Source organism: Anguilla anguilla, chromosome 18, assembly GCF_013347855.1.
Source record: "Anguilla anguilla isolate fAngAng1 chromosome 18, fAngAng1.pri, whole genome shotgun sequence".
Lineage (NCBI taxonomy): Eukaryota > Metazoa > Chordata > Actinopteri > Anguilliformes > Anguillidae > Anguilla > Anguilla anguilla.
This window is the reverse complement of record NC_049218.1, coordinates 23,668,824-23,691,737: the sequence shown is the minus strand read 5'-3', so window position 1 is coordinate 23,691,737 and position 22,914 is coordinate 23,668,824. Positions and strand designations below refer to the sequence as shown.

Below are 22,914 nucleotides of genomic sequence, written 5' to 3'. Positions count from 1 at the left end.
TTTTTAATTTTGAGCCCCAAGCCCAGGAAGGGCTTTTCTTGGAGGTTTTCTCTGGCCACAGCTGACTGAGTAAAAGCTCACAAAAGACTTTGTCCTTCCGTACCACCACAGCTTCTTTCCACTTAACAATGTGGGAGATTCCACGGAGAAAATGACATGGCGTAATATAATGTTACATAATCAGAGCTAGGCGGAGACACTTGGCCTTGTGGTACTCTTACTTGACGGGTACAAGCCATTACATTACAGGCATTTAGCAGACGCTCTTATCCAGAGCGACTTACACAACTTTTTTTTTTTTTTTTTACATAGCATTTTACATTGTATCCATTTATACAGCTGGATATATACTGAAGCAATTCCGGTTAAGTACCTTGCTCAAGGGTACAACGGCAGTGTCCTTACCTGGGAATCGAACCTGCGACCTTTCGGTTACAAGCCCAGTTCCTTACCCACTGTGCTACACTCCGTCCACAAGGAGCCAAGGTAACACAAGCCAAGGTAAAATCATAGAAAAAACATTGTCTGAGAAAAGCTCTCCATCTTATGAACGTTTAGAGAGGCGTAAGATGCCAGCTTTTTTCCTGTACCTGTCTAAAATACTGTCGGCGATGTCCTGAGAACCACAGCCTGATTATCTTCAGTAGAATTTCATCAGCTTTAACATGGGTACAAATACAGTGTGTGTCAAATGTGAATTCTTTAATCATCCACCACATGGAAGGCAGTACTCTGGACAAGCTGTAGAAAGCCGCAATGAAAAAAAAACCTAAGAAGAAAAAATCTAACTGTCCATTTCTGCCGTCCAATCAATACTCGGCGTTGCCTGCGGATTGATTGCATCACCGCAGAAACGCATTCATTAGCGCGTGTGTTTCGGGGGATAATTGGGACGCTGAAAAGCGAAGGGGTCGAGTTTGGGTCCCTGTGGTACGCCTCGGGAGCCGCCTGATGATGTGGAAGACTTTCAGACTCGCCGTAATAAGGAGAAGAGAGCCATTATCTTTTGGCGGGCGGGCCGAAGGGACCGAACGTTCCATCGACGAAACAGGTGGCCGAGCGCAATTACCGCAGCGAAAAGCAGCACCGTCAGCGTCCGGGGCGAAGGCGGAGCCCACGCCGCCGCATGCTAATCCTCGCTCACCGCAGCTCGGCCATCTTTTGATAATGGTTTATTAGCTCGTAGCCAGGGGAAGATTCTCCAGAAAATATTGAGATATAAACAGATCGATACCCTGCAGAATGAGAGGTTCAGAGAGGAATGGATTCTTGATGGATCAAAAATGTAAGGTACATTATGAAGGAAAGTTGCAGCGCCGCTTGGAAAGTGTGAGCATAGTCGTGGAGATAGGAATGATTTCCTCTTGGGAGAGGTTTCGACCGAGCATATTGGCGTACTGTAGCTCTAAAGCCGGGGTGTTCAGTCTTGTCCGAAAACGGGCTGATGTAGCCGCAGGTTTTTGCTCATAAGTCTTTAATCAAGACCTTGAGAGGTAGAATCAGGTGTCGCAGTGCTGGTAATACAAAAAACTGCACCCACAGCGGCCCTTTTCACATGCTACCCTTCAATTAAGAGGTACATTGAAGGATAGCATGTGTCTGTAATGGGACGGGTGTATGCAGCTAATGCATGTGTCTGTACTGGGACAGGCGTATGCAGCTAATGCATGTGTCTGTACTGGGACAGGTGTATGCAGCTAATGCATGTGTCTGTACTGGGACAGGCGTATGCAGCGAATGCATGTGTCTGTACTGGGACAGGCGTATGCAGCGAATGCATGTGTCTGTACTGGGACAGGCGTATGCAGCGAATGCATGTGTCTGTACTGGGACAGGCGTATGCAGCTAATGCATGTGTCTGTACTGAGACAGGCGTATGCAGCGAATGCATGTGTCTGTACTGGGACAGGCGTATGCAGCGAATGCATGTGTCTGTACTGGGACAGGCGTATGCAGCCAATGCATGTGTCTGTACTGGGACAGGCGCATGCAGCTAACGCATGTGTGAAAGGTTTAGTAGAATCAGGTGTGTAGCTGCTTGGTTGAGACAAAAGCCTGCACCCACACCAGCCCTTTCTGGATAAGATCTAGGACCCCTGCCGTACACTGACGCTTTTACCACTAGGGGGTGATGATGGGTCAAAGGAGCGAGAGGGGTGGGAAACGCCAGGCGTTTTGTTTGGCCGAAATGCTGAACCCCCCTCACCCCCCACCCCCAAACCCCACTCCCCAGCTTTCAGATGAGGCTGCAGTGGAGTGGTTTAAAAGAGACCAACCTCAGGAAACTAACCCCTTCTGCAGCTCTCCCTCAACAACAAAAAAATCTCTCTATTTTTCATGACTCCACTTGCATGTGTGTCTAATAAAAACATGGTCTTAGGCAGCATATATTCAGGAGGGGATTTAGAAAAGTGAGTTTTCAGACAGAAACACTTTTCTAAATTCCACTTGACATTACAGACATTGTTTAATGCACGCAGAGAGCAGGGTGAGAGTGATGTATAACCTGTGTGCTAGCTTGCGCACAGTGGGTGAATAACGACCATAATGCCTATGCAAATTCAGGCACACTTTCAGGCGAAAATTTGAGCAAACTTACGCAATCTGTTTTTAGCTTATTCATGAGAACAAAACTGCCCACAGAAAGATTTTTTTGCATATTTTTTCGTGTGCAGCGGCAGCGCCACATTATGAAGAGCAGCAACTTGCCGCTATTGAAGAGAAGCCCATCTCCAGCACAGATGACCTTGACATTTTTATTGACTCCAATGGGACTGACAGCATTATAAAGGGCTCTTCACTACCAAATGAGCTTCGCTGTAGCCGCACGCCGATCTGTATCTGTACGTGACAAGGAGTTGGTATTATAATGCCACGTTACAGCCCATCCTGTCATCGTTAAGCCATGTTTTCTGAGTGCGGTTTGACTTTTGAATCCCCCGGCATTATGAAACGCATTCAGCGGGAAACCGCGTTACGGGCTATCGCGAAATGCCGTCGTGCCCACGCCAGTGAACACGGGGGGGTCTGGGTGTCGACCTTGACCGTTCTCGTCTAAATGTGTTTTTTATTTATTTATTTTATTTGTATTTTTTCCTGCCGCAGCTTTTTAAAGCCGTGCGAAGCGAGTGCGTTCCGCGGCACATAGCTCATTGCGTACGGTACTTGGTGACATTTGGTTTTCTGGGCCTCGCCGTCGCGGGCTTATCGGTTCCCCCGGTACCCGTGACCTTTCTGCGGAGGTTTGGCGGAAAAGCGCGGCTCGCTGAATAAATTCTATTGTTGCCCCGCCAAAGAAATATGTTGTCCCAGAAGTGGACCGAGCTTGCGAAAATGTGTTTTACATAGATAAGCTTCGGAACACAACCTCAGAACATAAAAGTAGAATACTTCGAAGACGCTATCTGACCGTGGCGTTGAGAAAGAGCGAGGTTCGGTCATTTCTCCTTCTCGCTCACGCGATGGCCAGTTTGTTTGGTTTGATTTAACTTCTTTTTTTTTAATATTAACGAGGGCGTTTGTGCTTGTGGATTCACATTAGATAAAAACTTTGCGAGTGAAGCTTGGAGGCCCAAGTGAATTATTGGAGATCACCAAACAGACTGCAGTCTGGGTCTCTTGAGCTAACTCCACTCCAAAGTCCCAGAGCCTGCACAGTAAATAAATAAAATGAAAATCTGAGCTGGCCATCTGCTCCTGGACATTTCACCTCCGCCCCCCCCCCCGATCATTCACAGGCTCACAGAACGCACTGACTAACGTTCTCAGACAATGTTAAGTGAAGCAGGATCATCAATGTGGAGATGTTGATTCACACCCACAGGCAGCTGGCCAAAGGGGGAAATTTTTTTCTTTAATTTTAAGTAAAAAAAAAAAAAGTGATTTTCCCCACTCGGTTCTTACACTCGATTCCTATATATCAGCATCGCAAAATTAATTTCTCATTTCAAGGAATTCTGGGTCCCATAAAACCCCGGCACGCTCGGCCTGCTCCTTGTTCCTCCTTTTTTTATCCGTGTGGATGACGGTCCTGCTAACCTGTCAGATCCTTCCCCTTCACAGGAGGTCTTAATGTCCTGTTTGTTTACCCAACATCTGTGCAGCCTGCCTCCGTACGCCAGGGGCCTGATGCGCGTTCATTAATTCCGCAGATTTATCGGGGGCTTTTCCAGGGATTCACGACGCTCGGCTGCTTCCTCTTTCAGGAGGAAACCGGCGAGGGCGCGCGCGCATCTGTCACTCCCCGCCGCTCCGCGCCCTGGCCTCGATGCTCCGCTATCGTTCGGAGAAAACGAAGGATGGGTGCTATACTTGGTTGCAGTTTATTTTATATTACTACTATTATTATTATCATTATTGCTATTATTATTATCATTATTATTATCATTATTGTTATTATTATTATTATTATCATTATTACTAGTATTGTTGTTATGTTTCTTTGGTGTGTTATGTATGGTCGTGTGTGCAGGGGGATGGACATATCGCCAGCGTCACGTTGAATCGAACAGTTTGTTCTCGTCAGGACAGCGCACCAGACATTAGCTCCATTGGCTAGTTCCTCTTTTCACGAGGCTATCGACCGTGACCTTCCTAATTATTAGCATTACTGCGCTTCAGCGTTACAGCGTAGTGTGACCTTTAAGAAAGCACTTGGGGCGCTTCATTTTTAAGTCACTTTGGATAAATGTGTCCGTGCGATCTTAATGTAATGGCACCGCGCATTGTGTTCACATCAGGCTCGCTCAATTAATCTCCCAATGGCTCCGCGGCAGCCGAGCGTTCGTCCAATCGCCGCGCGCTTCGGTGAGCTCGGGAACGGCCTCCGCCTCGTCTCGGCTCGGAGCGGCGCTGAAAATAAAAACCGCCCGTCTCCGACAGCCTCGTAGCGCGAGCGCCTCTCGGGCGGGGGAGGAGGCGTGCGCGTGTGCTGGTGACGCATCCCGCGAACCCTGCCCTCTGTCCTCGACCCCGCTGAAAAACTCCCCGAGCGTAATTTACCCAAAGTGCCTCGGCTCCCGGCTCTTTAAATTCCACTCATGAGGTCGTATTCTCGTGAGTCACGATCAGATCAAGGACTTCTGACATTGCTGTGACACAGAGCTACAGCCAAACGGTTTACCCACAATGCCACGTTCGCTTAGCGCATGTAATCGATTAATTATTCATCACGCTGCAGTGCCAGTACATTGTTTGTTTTTTAACTTTTATTTAGTTTTTTCCCCTCTCTCCCCCCCCTAGAGCTCTCGAAAGCAGGATGTTTCCCTGAGTGAAGCTCATTAAAAAGAGGCCGGGGGGGCGGGCTGGGGGGGCGTGAAGGGGTCAAAGATCAGACAGGGGAGACAGCACCTGCTGCGTTTCAACACCCCAGGATTAAATCAATGCTAAAATATCTTTTTTTTTTTAAATTTCTTATAAACCTTTTTCCTAAAGCAGTGAATTACTCCGCTCTTTTTCCACAAAGTCAGAGTGCAAAACTGGATTGAACACACACCAGCCCATAAGAGGTGCTTGTTCCAAAAACATGTGCTACTTCACTTTAACCATTGCCCCCCACCGCCCACCCCCCCAGCCTGGGCCACTTGGTCCCCCTGAACCCCACTTAGCGCCTGGCTACGCAGCCTCCTGTAAGCCCATCAGAGCTGGAGCCCCTGACACTTTTCAGCCGAGTCATCTCTGGACGGCTTTTAGATGTGAATTCCTGCCAGGGGCGATATAATCCCCCTATCAGCCGAAAAACCTGCCCAAACCGCAGCCCCAGTCCTCCCCCCAGGGTGCAGTGGGCCAGGCTGACAGGACCAGCCCCCAGCGTGCGGGTGTGGTCTGATCCCCCCCCCCCAGGGTACAGTGGGCCAGGCCAACAGGGCCTGGAGCTTTAGGTGTCAGTGTAGTGATCATGAAGAAAGAGCCGCTTAGTTTCTTTTCTGTGGGGCAGGGCTGGTGTCTGGGTTTGACTCAAAACAGCACTAGTATAAGCATGGGACAGCAATCCTATCTGACGCTGGTGACAGGGTCCAAGGGCTGGGGGGGTGGCATTGACTGGCCTGAAAGGACAGTAGATTTTGGTTCACTTTAATCCCTTAGAGCAATTTAGACCAAAAAAAGAGGGAGAGTTGAAAAAAAAAGATGTCTAGGATAGCACAGGCTGGGATAAATAGGCATGGGTGGCCAACCTTTTTGAAGCGTGGATGCATGAAGTGTTTCTTTCTCTTGTTAAGAGCAGCCTCATTTCGTGGTCTCTGATCTGCCGAGAAGGTGGTCAACCGATAGGAAACCAAGCAAAATATCCTGAGCTTGGAGCGGGCTGGGTGAAAAATTATTTCCTGCTCAGCCTCTTTCTCGCAAAGAATTGATGCCACCCAAAAGAAAAAAAGAGTGAGGAGGCTTATGTCAGACACTAATTGCACGAGACAAGCTTTAACAGAAGCGTGCATGTGTTTTTACAGGGTTACGATGTCTCGGGGTGCAGGGGGACGATTAAATAAAGACGTTCCGTCTAATTAGACGTTTACATTTTTTGCAGCAAAGCTGCGAATATCCCCTCTGCTGCTCTGAATTTCACTACCGGAGAACAGGACCCACCCTCTTCCTCCAGCTAGGAGTGCAGGAGCGACAGACACCGTTTGCTCGCGTTCTTTAATGTTGCATCGGGAGCACGGCGCGGGGCAGGGAATTATGGGTAATTGTTTTTCCCCCTCTCTCACTGGATGCCGTGCATCACGTCCTGTCATCAAAGAAATGCAGCCAGTGCGGTCACACATTTGCACATCAGCCAATAACAACAGTGAGTTTTCTTTTTAGTTTTTTCTTTTTTTTTTTTTTTTTTTAGAAGTACGCAATTTCTTTGCAGACCTTTTGTCCCCGCGCGGCGTAGCGCGAAACGTGCGTCGTTCGGCGGAGTAAACACCGCCAAGAGAGCGTAATTTGGCATGAATAAAGAGCGGAGAGGTACAGGCGGGCGGGGCGCCCGAAAGGAGACGCGGAGAGGCCAGGCCGGGCCGGGCCCCTCTGAGAGCGCTCACACGTCCCCGACCGGAGCGGCGCATCTGCATGCAAACGGGACGGAATGCGTTTCGGATTGTCCCGCCGCCGAGCGACGGCGTTGGGGGGGGACCCGCCGTATTAAAAGCCTAAATGAATTACCGCCACTCTGCGTCCTCCGGCAGGCGCCGTGACACAAATAATCATTTACGGGAGACCCCGTCTATTCAGCTACGGCGCGGCTGGGGTGGGGGGGGGGGGGGGGGGGTGTTTATTGAGACGAGGGGGGTGGGGGGGTGGGGGGGGGCTCTGAATACTGGGGGCTTTTCTCCTTTTGTAGTATTGAAATGGCAAGCTCGTTCTCCGAGGGGTACGCTACCCCTGCATGTCGATGTTGAGACCTTATCACTTCGCATTCTGCGCCCCTCTTCCTCAGTCTCAGAGGTCGTCTCTTCTTCAGAGGCCCTGCTTTCGGCTCGACACGGGGAGGCCGGGCTCTGGTAAAAATGCGCAGATCTGTCTCTATTCCGGTACGGCGGGCGGCTTTGACTTCTCCGGCGGAGGCTCTGACTTCACCGACGTCCCGCCGCAGGTTTCCGTCCCCGAAGGCGAACGCGAAGGCCGGGGGGGTGGGGGGGGGGGCGAGGGTTCCGTTTCCGCTTCGAGCGGCTCGTCGCGTCAAACCGCGACTCGAGGAACGCAAGAAACGAAACGGCTACACACGCAAAATCGAATTATTAAGCTGCCACTCACGCGTCGCCCTCCGCGTAGATATTCAATTATCTAATTGCGTCGTTACGGAGCTGATTGATAATGGACGACTGAATTACGGGGTGATATTTTGATTTGGGAAGCAGTATAATTATCTCCGCAGACAATACAGCGTAAATCTGGCATGAATAAATGAACAATATTATCTTTCTTTTTTTTTTTTTTTTTTTTGCGTTTGGTGAATTAATTAGTCTTATTGTGTTCAGACTTCAGACGCAGGGAGAGCGAAAGGGATAGAGATAGGAATAGAGATAGAGGGGAAAAAGAGAGGAGGGGGAGTGACAGAGGAGTGGGAGAGAGAAGACAAAGGAAAGGGGGCAGAGAGAGGGAAAATGAGGTAGAGAGAGAGAGAGAGAGAGAGAGAGAGAGATAGGAGGGAGGAGAGGGTCTTTTAGGACATCAGGTACAATGCACCCTGAGAGTGAACGAGCGAAATCGACTGGACGGATTTCAAAGCAAATTTAGCATGAACGCATGTTAATGCCTTCTAATGGATTTCCGAGAGAACGGCGGCCATTTGGGCTCAAATGGACCGCGGTCTGTGTGGAGTGGGCAGAATGGATTGCGCGAGAGCGGTGGGGAGAATGGGGGGGGGGGGGGGGAAAGGAAAAATCGATGAAGGCGGTTACGCGGAGCGTCTCGCTGAGCAGCGGATCGCTGTCGGAGGGGGAAGCGCGCGGAAAAGGATATTTGTTCAGTCGTCCGCCGGCGAGCGGAGCCACTGGGACCCCGGACTAAACGGAGATCCGCTCCGAGATTTATTACAGTGACAGGACTCATGCGCTCAGTGTGACAGGGGTGGGGGGTGGGGGGGGTGGGGTGGGGGGTTTGGGGGGGGCAACGGCGGGGGGTTCGTTTTTTCGTGCCGGGGAGCGATGTTTTTCAGAAGATGCAAACGGCACGAGCTATATATTTAAAAATCCATTCTATTGATTTGTTTGGCACAGAGACTCCTAGTTACGGTGATTTACATTCTGGACACAGTTAATGTTTACCGGGCCGGTGGAAATAAAAGGCCCATGGCAACATCAGTCAGGGACGTCCAGCATCCCAACGGGCTACTCCTGACTACACACAATGCGTATGCTTTCTCTTAAAAAAAAAAAAAATCATTTCTCTCAGAATCTGGGGCTGCCATATTGCTACACGGTGTTTTATCAGTCTGGGAGAGCAGGAGAGTGCAGCTGAGCATCCGTATCCTCAGAAACGCTGGTAGCCAATCACTGCTCAGGGAAGCTGGAATCCTGGGAGACCATGGGTACCCCATAGACCAGAGGAGCTGCTCTTGGGCTGAGGAAGAGGAGGAACACTCTCCCTTCCTCCCTGGGTGACGTTACACAGTAAAGGGTCCAGTGTTAATTCAACTCTTAACTGAGTACACATTAGTGCTCTAACAGAGAAAGGTCAATGGGACCTTATGTACTCTGAAAGAGTTGATTTAACACTGAAATTTTTTACTGTGTGTGGCGTACTCCACACTGGTCTACTGCACTGGCGGCAGGTAGACGCACAGCTAGAATACAACCCTTGAGTTGTGCAGCTTTTCGCTAAGCTAGTCGTCCATCAGGCCAGACAGTTACTTACACATTATGCAATACTGAGCATTTGAGCACGGCGTTGCTAATACCGCGCACAACTGTTCATATTTCGGTTTATAAGGGCCTTTTTGTAAGGGGCCTTTTTATCTTTGCAAAAAGATAAATGAGACCGAATACGAGTCGAGAGCTGGGATTTCTGGATGCGTGGCACATCAAAGGAGGCTTCAGATCCCATTAAAAAGTGGGACGGTGGGGGGGGAGGGGGGAAGCAGAGGCAAAGAGTGTTCAGCTTGTGTTTTCATGCCCTTGTGGGGACGTGCGGTCCTGCGTGAGCCAGGCACGTTTCCCATGTCTGCACATGATGCTGTATGAAATGGGCATGTTTCTCCTCTCGTGCTGATTGCATCTGCAGACGGAATTCAGTACGGCGCAGTCTTGGGCCAGATGTTGCCGGCGTCCTCCGTAATGCAGATTGATAAGAGATCTCAATATCTGCCGCGTCTGTTTCTTGACCACACGCTTTCATAACACAGCTGAGGATTCAAGTAGGGATATCCACAGGGCAAGTGCAGTGTGTGTGTGTGTGCGTGTGCGGGTGTGTTTTCAGTGTGTGTATGTGTATGCGTGCGTGTATGCGTGCATGTATGTGTTCATGCACATGTGTGTGTGCGTGTGTGTGTGCATGTGTCCATGTGAGTGTATGCATGCACGTGTGTGTCCATGTGTGTGCGTGTGTGTGCATGCATGTTTGTGTGTGTGTGAATTTTCAAACATGTATCTGTGCATTCTTGTGTCCATATACGTTTATGGATACACACGCTTTTAATACTACGTAGTATGTGTACATTTACTCTGGGGCATGCTTTGTGCATGTAAGTATGCATGCTCATTTCTGAATCCTGTTCAGTGTGTTCATGCACCAACAAGCGTTAAAGCTATTTGATGCCTTTATTGATTATTGACAGTTTACCAAAAGGCATCTTCTGGGTCATACTTGATTGATGCAGCATTCCATACAGTGCGATGACTAATGTTCTGTGTGACAGTGTGTGCCAAAGAAGGTCAACGGAGACAATTTTATGGTACAGCATAAAGACCGAAGCAATGATATATACATTATACATAATGCTTACATGGCAAAATTTGACTGGTCACCCTTGGTGATAACCCAGACATTCATCCAGCTTTGGTTGTTTTCAGTCTGTGGAAAATTAACAGTTAAATGCTGAAATATATCGGCAAATAATTTATTTATAGCTCAGTACTTTATTAATTCATGGCTCATTTCTCCAGTCATCACTTGTTTATGCCAAACATTGCTCTGTACTTGATTGCTGTACACCCCGTACTTCGAATAAGAGTTTCTACTTTGTGCTTTCGTCCAAAGTGAGTGAGTGTGTCACGCTGTTAAAATAAATTCTAAATCTCAGAGGGACCACGCGGCTAAATAAAAGATAAATAAAAGTACGTCTTCCAAAGGCCCAGAAAGGAGGCGGCAAGGTCCTTTGAATCTTGCCACTCAGCATCTTTCTTTTTCAGCTCATGCTTTTTTTGGGAATTTCAGCTAAATTTAATCCTTCCGTCGCGGATCCAGATGCAGGGTGCATCGTTTTTGGCCTTCCACACGGGCATCTCTGTGATGATACCCAGGCCAGTGACATTCTGAGAAACCCTGCTGATCCCTGGGTAATCACGCAGTCGGCAAAGACGTCGAGTCGAGCCTACGGTGTCACTTTAATTGAAACGGAGTATTGTTTCACGGAAAAGAACGTAACATGTTTCACCTAATCTTCACCCTAGTTTCCAGAATATGAATTATGTTAGAATTTGTGATGAATGAATGAATGAATTACTTTTTGACAATTTAAAAATGGAATTTCATAAGACTGCATAGCAGAAACAGACTTAATACATGTAATACAGATACACATTAAAATTTAAACATTACATGTTTTTTTTTATTTAAATATCTCATAAGTAATTATTATAGCATACAGTAATATCTCCTTGCTAATTATTCATATGCGTTTAACCAGGAAGGTCAACTGAAGGGTGATGTCAGTGGTCCAGCGCACGCCCTTGTTCTGAGTGCGGTTGTGCGCTACGCAGTCCAGACTGAATCCAGAGCATGCTAGCGCTAGCTATGACCATGGGGGAAACGCATCGTTAGCCAAAGAAGGGACGGCCGCGTGTGTTTCCAGACCTGACATTGCAGGGACGACAACGGTCCACAGCTGCAGTAATATTTGGGCTCAAATAATTGGGAGAGAAGAGAAGAAGAAGGAACAAAAAGGTTTCTCAAATAAAAGAACTGTCAACTGAGAAGCCAGGTCTACTTTGCAAATATGACCTGGGGGAAAGGCAGTGGGTAGGAATCGCAAGGGTCTGTTTTTCCAGTCGGCTGTACAGGGTTGAAAAACAACCACATTTCAGCCATTAGCTTGGAAATTAGGCAAAGGCCTCCTTCTCTTTCCATAAGTGGCACTTGTTAGACCCCAGATGTAACCTGGTTTTCCCTAAAAGTCTTCAAATGATGACCTAATCAAGCCCAGCTCTGATGGCTCTTGAGTCTTCCCATAAAAACCAGGAAATGAACATCCAATCACGTGCATTAAAAAACCAAAAGGAGGTCCACAATCAGAAAAATCTATAAAGAAACCCACATATAATTAAGAATGTAGTTGGCCATCGAGGCCTGGAGGTTAAGTGTTGAGTGGAGCATCTAACAGAGCACAAGCAGAGGGTATGATGGGTAATTAGGTAGATGGGTGATTTAAGTAAACAGCCTCACAGCCTCTCCATTGGCCTTCCACTCCGAACAATGTCTATTGGGGAACAACAGCTGAGATATGCTAGCAAACATCTGATTGGCTGGAAGTTTCCGTAACAACGAAACTGAAAATGCTTGTCTGGGGGAAATTCATACAGCAGACAAAGTCAATGTAAAAGAATGAAAAAATATACGTGTTACATGAAATGTATTAATTGAATCTTCAGACATTTTCATGGATTGATCAGGTGCACCTTGTGCAGACCATTTCAACCCATAACTTGAAGCAGTGTGTTGTGTACTTAGTGGAGTGACCTTACTGGAATGGCTCAAACTGCTATGAATTACATATACTGTACTTATGAATAGCATGAAACTGCAGCAATCCCAAAATGGGTATTTTAGAAAACAGTTGCATTCAAAAGAAAAAAGTCAGAGCACTATGAAGCATTCGATAAATCAAAAGTTGAATTTAGACTTTTGATGTTATTCATTTCTGGAAAGCTCCACAATGACAAATTTGATTTCCTCATGCACACAAACAGAAGCCTAAAAATACACCATCACGAAACTGAAGAATTCACACTTAGCAAATTACCTCTCACACCTACTTTCACACATCGCTGTGCTCGTTTGGAAATGCTGGATGCTATCCGCTAATGAGAAGCATTTCAAATCAATATTCTCGCATAGATCGCTTGGATCCTGTTCCCTACGAACCAACACCTGCTCACAGGGGTGCAGAGGCATGTGATCATTTCACATTTTAATCAGCTGCGGTTTGAAACGTTTTATCCTGAAGGACAAATATTATTGGTTGTTTTCTTATTGACATCACAGCAGTCAAAGAAAATCATTAGACTTGCCATACACGAGGACCATTACTTTTCCATTGTGAAAATCCACCATCACCACCCCCCACCCCCCACCCCCCACCCCCCACCCCCCCCTAGTAACAAACCGTGGACGACATGTACGCACGTATCTGCATGGGGGGGCGGGGCCCGAATTCAGAGCTCATTTAACAGTGAACCGTGCCCCCCGATGAAACCCAAATTGCCCAGCTAAGTCACCGCGGACGCTCGTTAGCTTAATGAAAACAGGCCCCTTGCTGGCGGACGCCCTGCGAGCTCTCTCTTACAGTAGCCGGCACGGCCATCTGCTCAAGGACTCTCAGACAGCTGCAGGATATTCCTCTCTGTCCAACCCTGCTGAGCGGGGGGGGGTGGGGGGGTGGGGGGGAGAATAAGCTCATTTCTGGCTCTAGCGCAATACAAAAACACAGCCTCCGCATTGGAGGAGACATTGGAGAGAGACTGTTTTCCGCATAAAACCGCAATGCCCACTGCCCACAGCTGACGTAAATAGCTTATTAAAATATCTGACCATGAGATCAGTATCTTTTTAAAAAAAAAATCAATATTCAAATACTTCTTAATTTTCATGAACAAGAAAGCGGAGTTTTACCCAAGCCAACTAGCTAGCTCCTCCATCATCCAAATTAATCCTAGATGCGCCATGCACTGATTATGTGAGGAGAATATTTATCAAAGAGAGAGTCAAGCAACAAAGTCCAAGGTACATTAAACCATAATCGACCAGTTTCACTGGAGAACCTGGTGATGGCCTGCACTAAGACCTATTTGCCATTGATTTCACAATATTCTCAAATAATATCACCAGTGTACTTCTGAATTCCATTTCCTGTCTCAGTACTCATGTTAGCTAAATGCACTTAATTATGCTATGGTACCTTCTCACTATTAGTCATAGGTTGAATCTAAGTTCACAAAGAGGACACATACCATTTTAAAGGTCAACATTGAAAATGTTTTAGACTTGTTTTTATGTTTATGGGAGGAGTCAAATATGCAAATGAGCAGCGATGAGCTGTTCAGCGTAGGTCTTAAATACTCATGTCACAGCTGTGGTGCTCTGCCCTGTTATTTACCTAGTTACAGATTCTGTGGTAGTGGAAAGGGGGGGGGGGGGTTGTTTTTCCAAAATATTCAATCTTGGCAGCAATAGAATATTCAAAATATAAAATTATTTTGAATAAACATCCCCGGCCGCCTGTTCCTTCTGGCTCGTCGCCAGATCTTTTAATGCAGTTTTTGGCGGTGTGGCCGGAGGCCAGCGAGAGGGAGACGAGCGCTGGAATTACCCAGCATGCCGAGCAGGTGGCGAACGCTCCGCAGCTGCTCCGAGGCCTTATCAGCTGCGCAGTGTCGGCGTGGGAACCGCCGGCGGGGGCGAGGTTAAAGTGGGTCACGCCCACGGCCCCGCCCTAACGGCCGTCCCGCCCCCCCCCGGCCGCAACATCACATGACCCTTTAAGAGACTCTCAATGTCAGGCGCTGAATTTAATGCAGGAAACCTGCTGCGGTCCCCAATGCACATCCCATGTGCGGTGGAAAAGCATCCTAAACCATGGCTTACGCACCAGCAGTGTCAGATAGATGAACTACACACGAAGGTTTAATGTCTTCTGTCCTGAGAAACTACAGTTTTACCCCTAGAGGTCATTAAAATGTGTTTTAATGGAGAAGTGTGTGTGGAGACAGAACGTTGAGAAGGTAGGTACATACAGGCCATTTAAACAAGCTGTTGGGCTTATTATTACAAAAGAAACTGGCTAAGGAGATTGCACGCGCTCAGACAATATTAGGACTGGCTTGGTATTGCAAAATTGATCACAGCTTGCATATAACTACGGCACTCCTCGTCCAAAATATAAAACCAGTATGCAGAATAATTAATGTAAACAATGAAAATGTTACACCTCTTCCACCATAGCCAAAATAAACAGTATGCTGTGTTTTTAAAATAAAACATGTACGATGACAGAAATATAACCATTTCATTTAAGCTGCAGTAAATGAACAGGCTGTCAATACTCAGAAAAATGACTGACAGACCATCACTTCCCAAGAAATAAGTGCCACACTTTTTGTGTTTCATTGTGCTCAGGAAGTATGAGGCTCAGACATTTTGTACGCATTGTTTACAGTAATTAAACAGAAGCTCATGAATCCTGTTACAGCCCTGGGATGATTTAACCTGACACAGAGCTCGCACGTTTACGTATTTCACGTGTGTGAAAAAGGCTTTGGATGCACGTGTCTGGCTGTAAAAAAAAAAAATTAAATTAAAAAAAACCCTGGCTAGACCGAGACCGTCGATCACAAACAGAGCAGCCATTCCTCCGTAGAATCCCCATTTCTTCACCAGAGACCCGGGACGTTTTACAATAGGCAGGCAAACTGCAGTAAAAAGTCAAAAAGTGGGCCAAAGCCGTTAATCGAATCCACTCTGGTGATGTGTGGCTGTTAAAGACTCTGTTCATCACCGTCTAGCCGCGACGTCAGTGAAGTGCGGGAAAGGGATCGGTGGGCCGGGCGGCTGGGCCTGTTGAAAGACTTCTTCACAGGAACAGATAAACTGCAGCTCTGAGGGAGGATTAAAAAGCTTCTCAGAAGGGAGAAGATGTACTTTTTTTTTTTTTTTTTTTTTTTGCTCGGAGATCCGGAAAAACTTCTTCATTTTTCATGTTGGGGGAATGTGACAAAGTGGGAGGGACTGTGCAAAAGGCAGATACTGGTGCTAAATGGGAAAAAAAAGAAAAATGAAAAACGCTTTTTAAAGCACAAAGCAAAAAATAAATAAATAAATAAAAACTCCTCTACAGATAAATGGAATGCCAAGATAAGGATAAATACTGTGTCCGTAAGGCCGCTCTTGCTTGTGTGTGCTGGTGCACGTGTGTATTAGTCCTTCAGATTTCCCCATACATATTTCCAAGCGCATACAGCAGTGTACACTCTCTCTGTGGTCTGCAGAAGCTTGTTAAGGCTGGGTTCCAACAGCATCACTTCATAGCTGGAGTATTTCACAGAATAAAAAGACAAAAAAAGAGGAAAGAAAGAAGGTGATTGGCACGTCCCATTCAGAGCCGCAGCCGCAGGTCTGCAGCGGCTGTGAGGTGTTACCGGGGGGGTTGGGGGGGGGGGGTGCTTGATGGCTCTCCGTCTGGATAGCACTGTCTGATTTCCCTTAGGGAAGAAACTCATTATTTTCCGGTGTGATCCGGTATCCAACCCCCGGATGCCCCCGGCAGGACCGCGGTGGCCTCGGCATGTGTCGGGTTCCCTCCCCCAGGCTCCAACCTCCCCCCTCTTTCCCCGCCCCCCGGCAGCGACGCGGCGTGGCACGGCACACGCCTGGCAAGGTCACCACGCGGCAAAGTTACGAGCCCGTCTCCGGGACCCAATGTTGGGCTCAACAGCAAGGCAGTGCCTAGGAGGCCAGTGCATGATGGTCTGCTTTGGGATGGGGGGGTGGGAGGGGGTGTAGTGTCGAATAGGGGGACCTCAGCAGTGTAAGCCCTGGCTTTTGTGGAGGGGGAGCTGCTATTGGAAGCTTGAGCGATGGGCGCAGTAAAACCCACAGCTGTGCGCATGAGGTAAAGTGGGGCCCCAAGTCGCCATGGGTACGCCAGTGTTTGCTAAGAAAATGTAAAATTATTATTTTTTAATTAGTTATGCAAATGCCGAATCCAATTACCGACTGTACACAGGGGCTTGCTCGTAAACAACGGAATTGTGTGATGTTTTAATCAACAGTAGCAGATTTACTGATGAGAATGGGCTATTTAAATTAAAATGCACTCATTCATTAATTCATGAATGGAAGGGACTGACTAAATGTCAAGTGAAAATAACGACGTCCCACCAGCATTATCTGCGCGAAGCGCAGGGTCAATTAGAACGGCTTTGATGTTTTCCGTTTGGAGAGCGGTTTGCCGGAACGTTCCTCACGGTCTTCCTCTTCCTGTTTTTTTCATTCCTCCTCTTCCTCGCAGTTTAATTTTGTGGGGAAGCTCCTGGGGCCACGGGGAAACTCCATGAAGAGGCTACAGGAGGAGACGGGCGCCAAGATGTCCATCCTGGGCAAGGGTTCGATGCGGGACAAAGGAAAGGTAGGTGCCGCCCAATTTCCCCCTCTTATCTGGCCAGACATCTCAACAACGGTTTAAAATTAATGCATAAAAAAAGAAAACATTTATTTTGTTTTCCTTGCTACGAACACAAAACAAACACAAGCGCATTCCTGATACCTGTTATTATCCGGAAAAAAAAAACGAACTAAATTGAAGCGTTCGGGCTGTGCAGTTTACCTTGAGGTCTGTTTTGGGTTCTTAATTGCAGGCAACCATACTTATAACAAATTAAATTCAAATGCAAAAAATTAATGCTGCTTTTTTTAAGACTGTAAAGGGTAGATCCGCTCAGAAACAACACTGAGAGCAGTAAATTCTGTTTAATTGTGCACTAGCTGCAACTGCTATAATCACCATATTAACACACAGCATAGAAAGCACCATTGAAACCACACCCAAATAGATAGTGCTGTTACTGGTACAAATGCACACATTCAAGTCACACTGGAAATTTTTTTATAGAAGCTAGTGCTCAGGAACTGCTAATCTTGGCAATACGGGAGAATGCTAACTTTCCAAGACTAAAATCAAGAAACTTAACTGCCATGAAAGGTCTCAGATATGGAACTCGATAACACATGATGTCAGTGCTGTATATCTGTTTGGACATGATGGAGTAGAGCAGTAAAGAAAAGAGGGAGGACCAAAGAAAAATGGTTTTCAGTTCAACTGCAAGGTTGTTGATAACGTTAATGTAATATGAACACATTTTCTAACAAAGTACTCAGAGTTACCTAGAGTACCTACCTCATGGTATAGAGACAGCAGAGTTGTGCACTGAGGGTTAATTAAATTAGTCTGTGTTACAAACATTGTCATTTAGCTGTTTGTAGTATGCATTTGAGGGGCATGTTTCATGCAGTCAAGTCCAATTTGCTTCATTTACAGTGTCATAAACTACCAATCTACTGTAACTTAGCACCTTTCGAAAGTTCCACTGCCAGTGGCTCACGGGCACCGTTTGAGGTACCTGCCCAATGCAGTGAAACTGACGGTTATCCCAGTCCATATTCTACTGTTAAAATAGCTAACAGCCCTCAATTTAAACTGACCTCTTACAACAAACCGGTCTTACAGGTGGAACGGGTGCCATGCCATCTCACCGAGACGATAATATGTTTTGACAGTCAGGTGTTTTCTCTCCTCTGCAGAATTACGTTCACATTTGAGGTCGAGACTGGCATCAGTTGTCAAACCCCCTTTTTTTTTTATAGAACTCAAAATGGGTCTCGTTGAAGTTACCTCCCAGTTCACCAATAAAATAAAAGGCTGCTTTCGCTGACACCTGTTCTTGATGCACAATCGCTGATTCAGTGACATCACTGGAAATGCGTCTGCCATTACACAGGGGATTACTTTTAATTTCCACACACACGTACTGGTGTACATATAATGACTGGAAAAGGAAGCAGATCACTTGCATGGCCAGCAAATGGACTTCTTCAATATCTCTTGCAGTAATTAATTTGCGTGGCAATATTTAAAGATGATTCATCTCAGTCTCTGTTGACACAGAGGGATGCCCTTTTATGGAACATCCACTTTCTTGTACGCCCGACGCGTTGGCGGAGTCTTTGTATTGCGACCGCCACAGCCGCCGTGGTGGCTGGCAAGTTTCCACATGACGTGAATTTGAAATGAACTGCACCTGATTATTGCCAGGTTCCAGGTAATCTGAAGACACTAGTTCAGATTTTTTAAGTTTTTATTTGTGATCATCTTTGTGAGTGAGCCACACCATGCGTTGAGCCCCATTTGCGTAATGATAATTTTGGCACCGAAATGCACAAAATGAACATGATATAGATGTGCTCAGACGGCCCGTGTCAGTATTTCCCTGGTAGAGCAGCAGCATGTACTTTTTTTGCCCACTGCGAGGGCTTTGAGAATCATATGCAGTTCTCTTCTGGTGCTTGTGATGGTTTTGCAGGCACACAAACATCATAGTCTATCTGGAGATTTCCCCAAAGACTGTCCAGTGAGGCAACGGGAGGGGGGGGACTGTAATGTGGGGAACTGGCTTTTTGGAAAATAAAGAGAAATCATGTTTAGGAGCCTTTCTGTGGAAGAGTTCTGCCAGACTTTATTGCTTAATGCTCCCCTAGTTTTTAAGCTGGGGTTGCCATGTTGTCATTTTAACGGGGCCAGTTCTTAAGCTGGGGTTGCCATGTTGACATTTTAATGGGGTCTGTTTTTTAAGCTGGGGTTGCCATGTTGACATTTTAACGGGTTCCCAGGTTGCCGTAGGCCATTCATCCTGCCGACTCGGGGCATTCAGGGACAACCCCCCCCCATTTATCTCTGGCATGGAGGTCAATGTGGGCCCCCAAAATACAATTAACCTACAGAGGTGGCCCCCTGCCAAAGTAGGCAACATTGGTTCTTCCAGTGCCATAACACTCCTGCCGAGGCTGCCGTTAGCCACATTAGCATGGCTGCAGCGGATGATTAGAGCCCTGTGGCCAGAGGGTGTGGAAGTGCAGGCCTGTGTGGAACTTTACGGCGCTTGGAATATCTGCCAGACGTTAATGGGCCCAAGGCTGTTTGCCTAGCCACCGCCCGTCAGTGTTGTTTTCTGAGATTGCCCCGGACCGGTCTTCTGGGTCTGGGCAGTCGCTCATTGCTTGAATGAGTGTGCTCATTCACTGTGAGTCAGAGACCTGTCACGCTTTCCCACCCTGATTGGTGCAGCCCGTAACCGGCTCCCACAACACGCTTTTCCATGAGCCAGTGGCTATTTCACACGCTACAGACCAGACAGTGTTTTTCAAATGCCTCTCATGTTTGAAAGTGTTGATATGAAGCGCTGAAAGTGCGCACATTATTCAAGCCAGCCACCCTATTTGTGAACATGATAGCTATCTCGCTTCCGCGGGTACAGTACAACCTGCGAGCGAAATCGGCTCAGAATTCGTACGCAGACATTAAGCGATGCATTCTTGAAGTAAATCGCGGGGAGGATGTTTATTATCTCCTCCGCAATAACTCCCGTGTCTCTTTGTTTGGTGACACTGCCTTTCCTTGCGGACGGAAGAGACATCGTTTATTTTATCCGTAGACCCAGCGTTCAAAGTGAAGGAATCGGAAGGTGAATGGATGGCGGTGCTTCCCTCCGGTGTAAACACGGCTAAAGAGATCCTTCTCTCTTCCGTCTGACAATACAGCCCCGAAAACTGATAATCATTTCCCGCAAATAAATGCGCCGGCCTGTCTATCCCTCACAGCTAATTTCAGCGGAGTCAAAGCAACGTGCCGCTCGAACACAAAGGACCCTGCGATTTAGCACAGTGGGCTTAGAGGAGGCCGCTCTCCCCCCTCGGCCCACGTTGTTAGGATGATGAAAACGATGCTCCCTGCCTAACAAGAGGAGAGAAAAAAAGGCACGGAAGAAATTACATTCTTTCAACGACAGCTGAGGGATTTCGGCTGAACATTAAGCATTTGTTCTCGGTCTCAGTCATTTTTATAAATCAGCCGCAGTGTTTGCATAATAAAGCCATCAAGTCCTGCTCAGATCTCTGTTTCGCAAAACAAGTGCGTGTGGCATTTAAGCGTCTGGGTAGAGTACTCTTTTTGGCATCGGTTAGGCTAATGCAGATAATCTTTAATTTACAAAAAATATTTAATACCCGATAGGATGACAAAGTTTCTCACTTTAACGTGAACAGTAAAACCAGTCATGCATAGACAAACAGGAGGTTTACGAACACAAACACCAGCGGTAATGGATAAAAAGCTTCACAGACAGTATCTCAGAGATACATCACACGGATATGTAAAATATTGACATGTTTAAAGGTTGATGACGTGTGCATTCCTCAAACAGGCCAGTATCGATCCGGAGGGTACACTACTACGCACCGCTGAGCCAGGAGCACGCAGGCAGCCAATCACGCCCAACTGCCGTCTGGAGAAAAATGCCACGCCCGCGGACGCGAAGCAGGAGCGTAAAATACCGCCAGACAACGCTCAGCAGGAGCGGTTTCGGAATACGGCGCGCAGGAAATGCATAGCGCGCAATAACTAGAGGAAACTACAGCTTCCTGCACAGACAGGAAATGCATCACTAGCAGCGGGAAGGCTAGGGAAAAGCAGCTAGCGCTAGCCTGGTGGTGGGGTCAGTACAAACTGAGTTCAGCAGTCATACTGGCCTGACTGCCATCGTGTGAATTAAGCCTCATGAAAACAGTCTAAGTAAGAGCAAACTAAAGGCAAAGATTATCAACTTAAGTGATGCTTTTGATGCAACGTATTGGCGCAGACAATGTTGGTATTTCAACAAGATATTGCGTCTGACTGGTCCGTTGGGGATGAATATCGTGTTCAAACTTTTAAGAAATAAAAAAATCAAAGTAGGACAAGTGCATCACTGACTTTGAAAGAAAGTACCACATACGGTATTTTGAAAAGGTTCCATTTTTCTATGGGGAAAAAGTTTTACCAAACTCTGTCAAATATCTAGTCATCCCTTTTACGGACATTCATTTATAATTTGAATAATTTCAGTTGGAGGTTGGTTACCCAATGTAACCAGCATCTCAGTGAAAAAATCAAAAAATTAAAATCAATTATTGTCTTACCCACTAAACTGGCTTTGTCCAGACATCAGGTATCGGTCCAGTTTCTATAGATTGCATGATTATTTTTATTAGTGGATTATTAATATGTCTGAGCTGTCAGACGCTTGAATATATTCCACAAAGGTCTTCTGACCCATCTTCAGTTTTCCCACTAATTTAAATATTTAAATATCCTCTCAAAATTCCCGAAATCCAAGAACTGGAATCCAACTGGGTACATCTCTTCATCCTCTTCCAACTCTGTGTCAATCTTAAGCACTTTTTAAATAATTTACAAGAAATTGTAAATTGGAGCATGCGTTTATGTACAAGCGTGTGGCTGCTTTACAATTTATTTATTCATCACTTTCTTACACAGGATCTTACTCATTGTAGTAGTTGTTCTTAATTTTGTGATGAATTCACACGCTAGAATTTGAAGATAACTAATTGGATTTATACCTCTTACCATTCACAGGTGTGCACTGTGGAAGCTTGTACCTGCTTTGACTTGCCTGCATACATGAGTGGTCATTTCGCTGTGTTTATTTGACCCCAGTGGCTCAATTACACTGGTATCGCACATGATTTCACAAATGTTGTTAAATTAGGCTGAGGCATTAATTTTCTCTTGTGTGGGAGGCAGTGACAAACCGCACTGAAAACAATTATTTTCAACACCGTATATGTTCAACAGTGGGCAAATGAATACCACATTATTAATGTCCTTGCCGGCAAACCTTTTTGATGCATCATAGAAGTGTCACAGTCTCATATTTTTAGGCAGTCATTTGATCTAAGGGAGGCTATTGCATATTTCTGCATTAAAGCCCTTCGCATTCTCAGGCGATACATTAATCCAAATAGCCTCGCTTGATTTATGGGGCGAGTTCTTGCGATTCCGCGAACGTTTAGGCGCAGTTTCAGGCCGGGCCGTTCCCCTGCTTCATTCGTTCTGTCGTTTACGACCCGACCGGATCGGACCCGGCCCCCTTTTCATCGTTCCGATTTTCGTGTTGTAACCGCTCCGTTCGACGCAAGGGATTTTTTTTTACCTCCGCTCTCTCAGAGTCGAAGGCGTCATCCAACATTCCAGCCGCGTGGCGATAACCTCGCGCTTTAACATTCTCCGTCCGTCGTCCGCCCCGAATAAAGACGAACGGGAACAAAAGGAGAAGAAGGAAAAAGTTCAGCGGATGAAAAATACGGTCGGTGAAAAAGCCGGTCTGGCGCTTTGAAACTGCCGATGCCCTTGTAGTAGAATTATCATTCTACGCCCTTCAGCTCCACCGGTAC

At 46.7% G+C, this 22,914-nt stretch overlaps 1 protein-coding gene across 8 annotated transcripts in view; it reads left to right on the top strand.

Moving 5' to 3' along the window:
* Positions 1-22,914, top strand: part of khdrbs2 (KH domain containing, RNA binding, signal transduction associated 2) — a 146,227-nt gene that overhangs the window by 50,889 nt on the left and 72,424 nt on the right. For all 8 annotated transcript variants that reach the window (XM_035399770.1, XM_035399772.1, XM_035399771.1 and 5 more), the window contains exon 3: positions 16,922-17,038. In XM_035399770.1, coding sequence (XP_035255661.1) covers positions 16,922-17,038 — 117 coding nt within the window. The remainder of the gene's footprint in view (positions 1-16,921; positions 17,039-22,914) is intronic.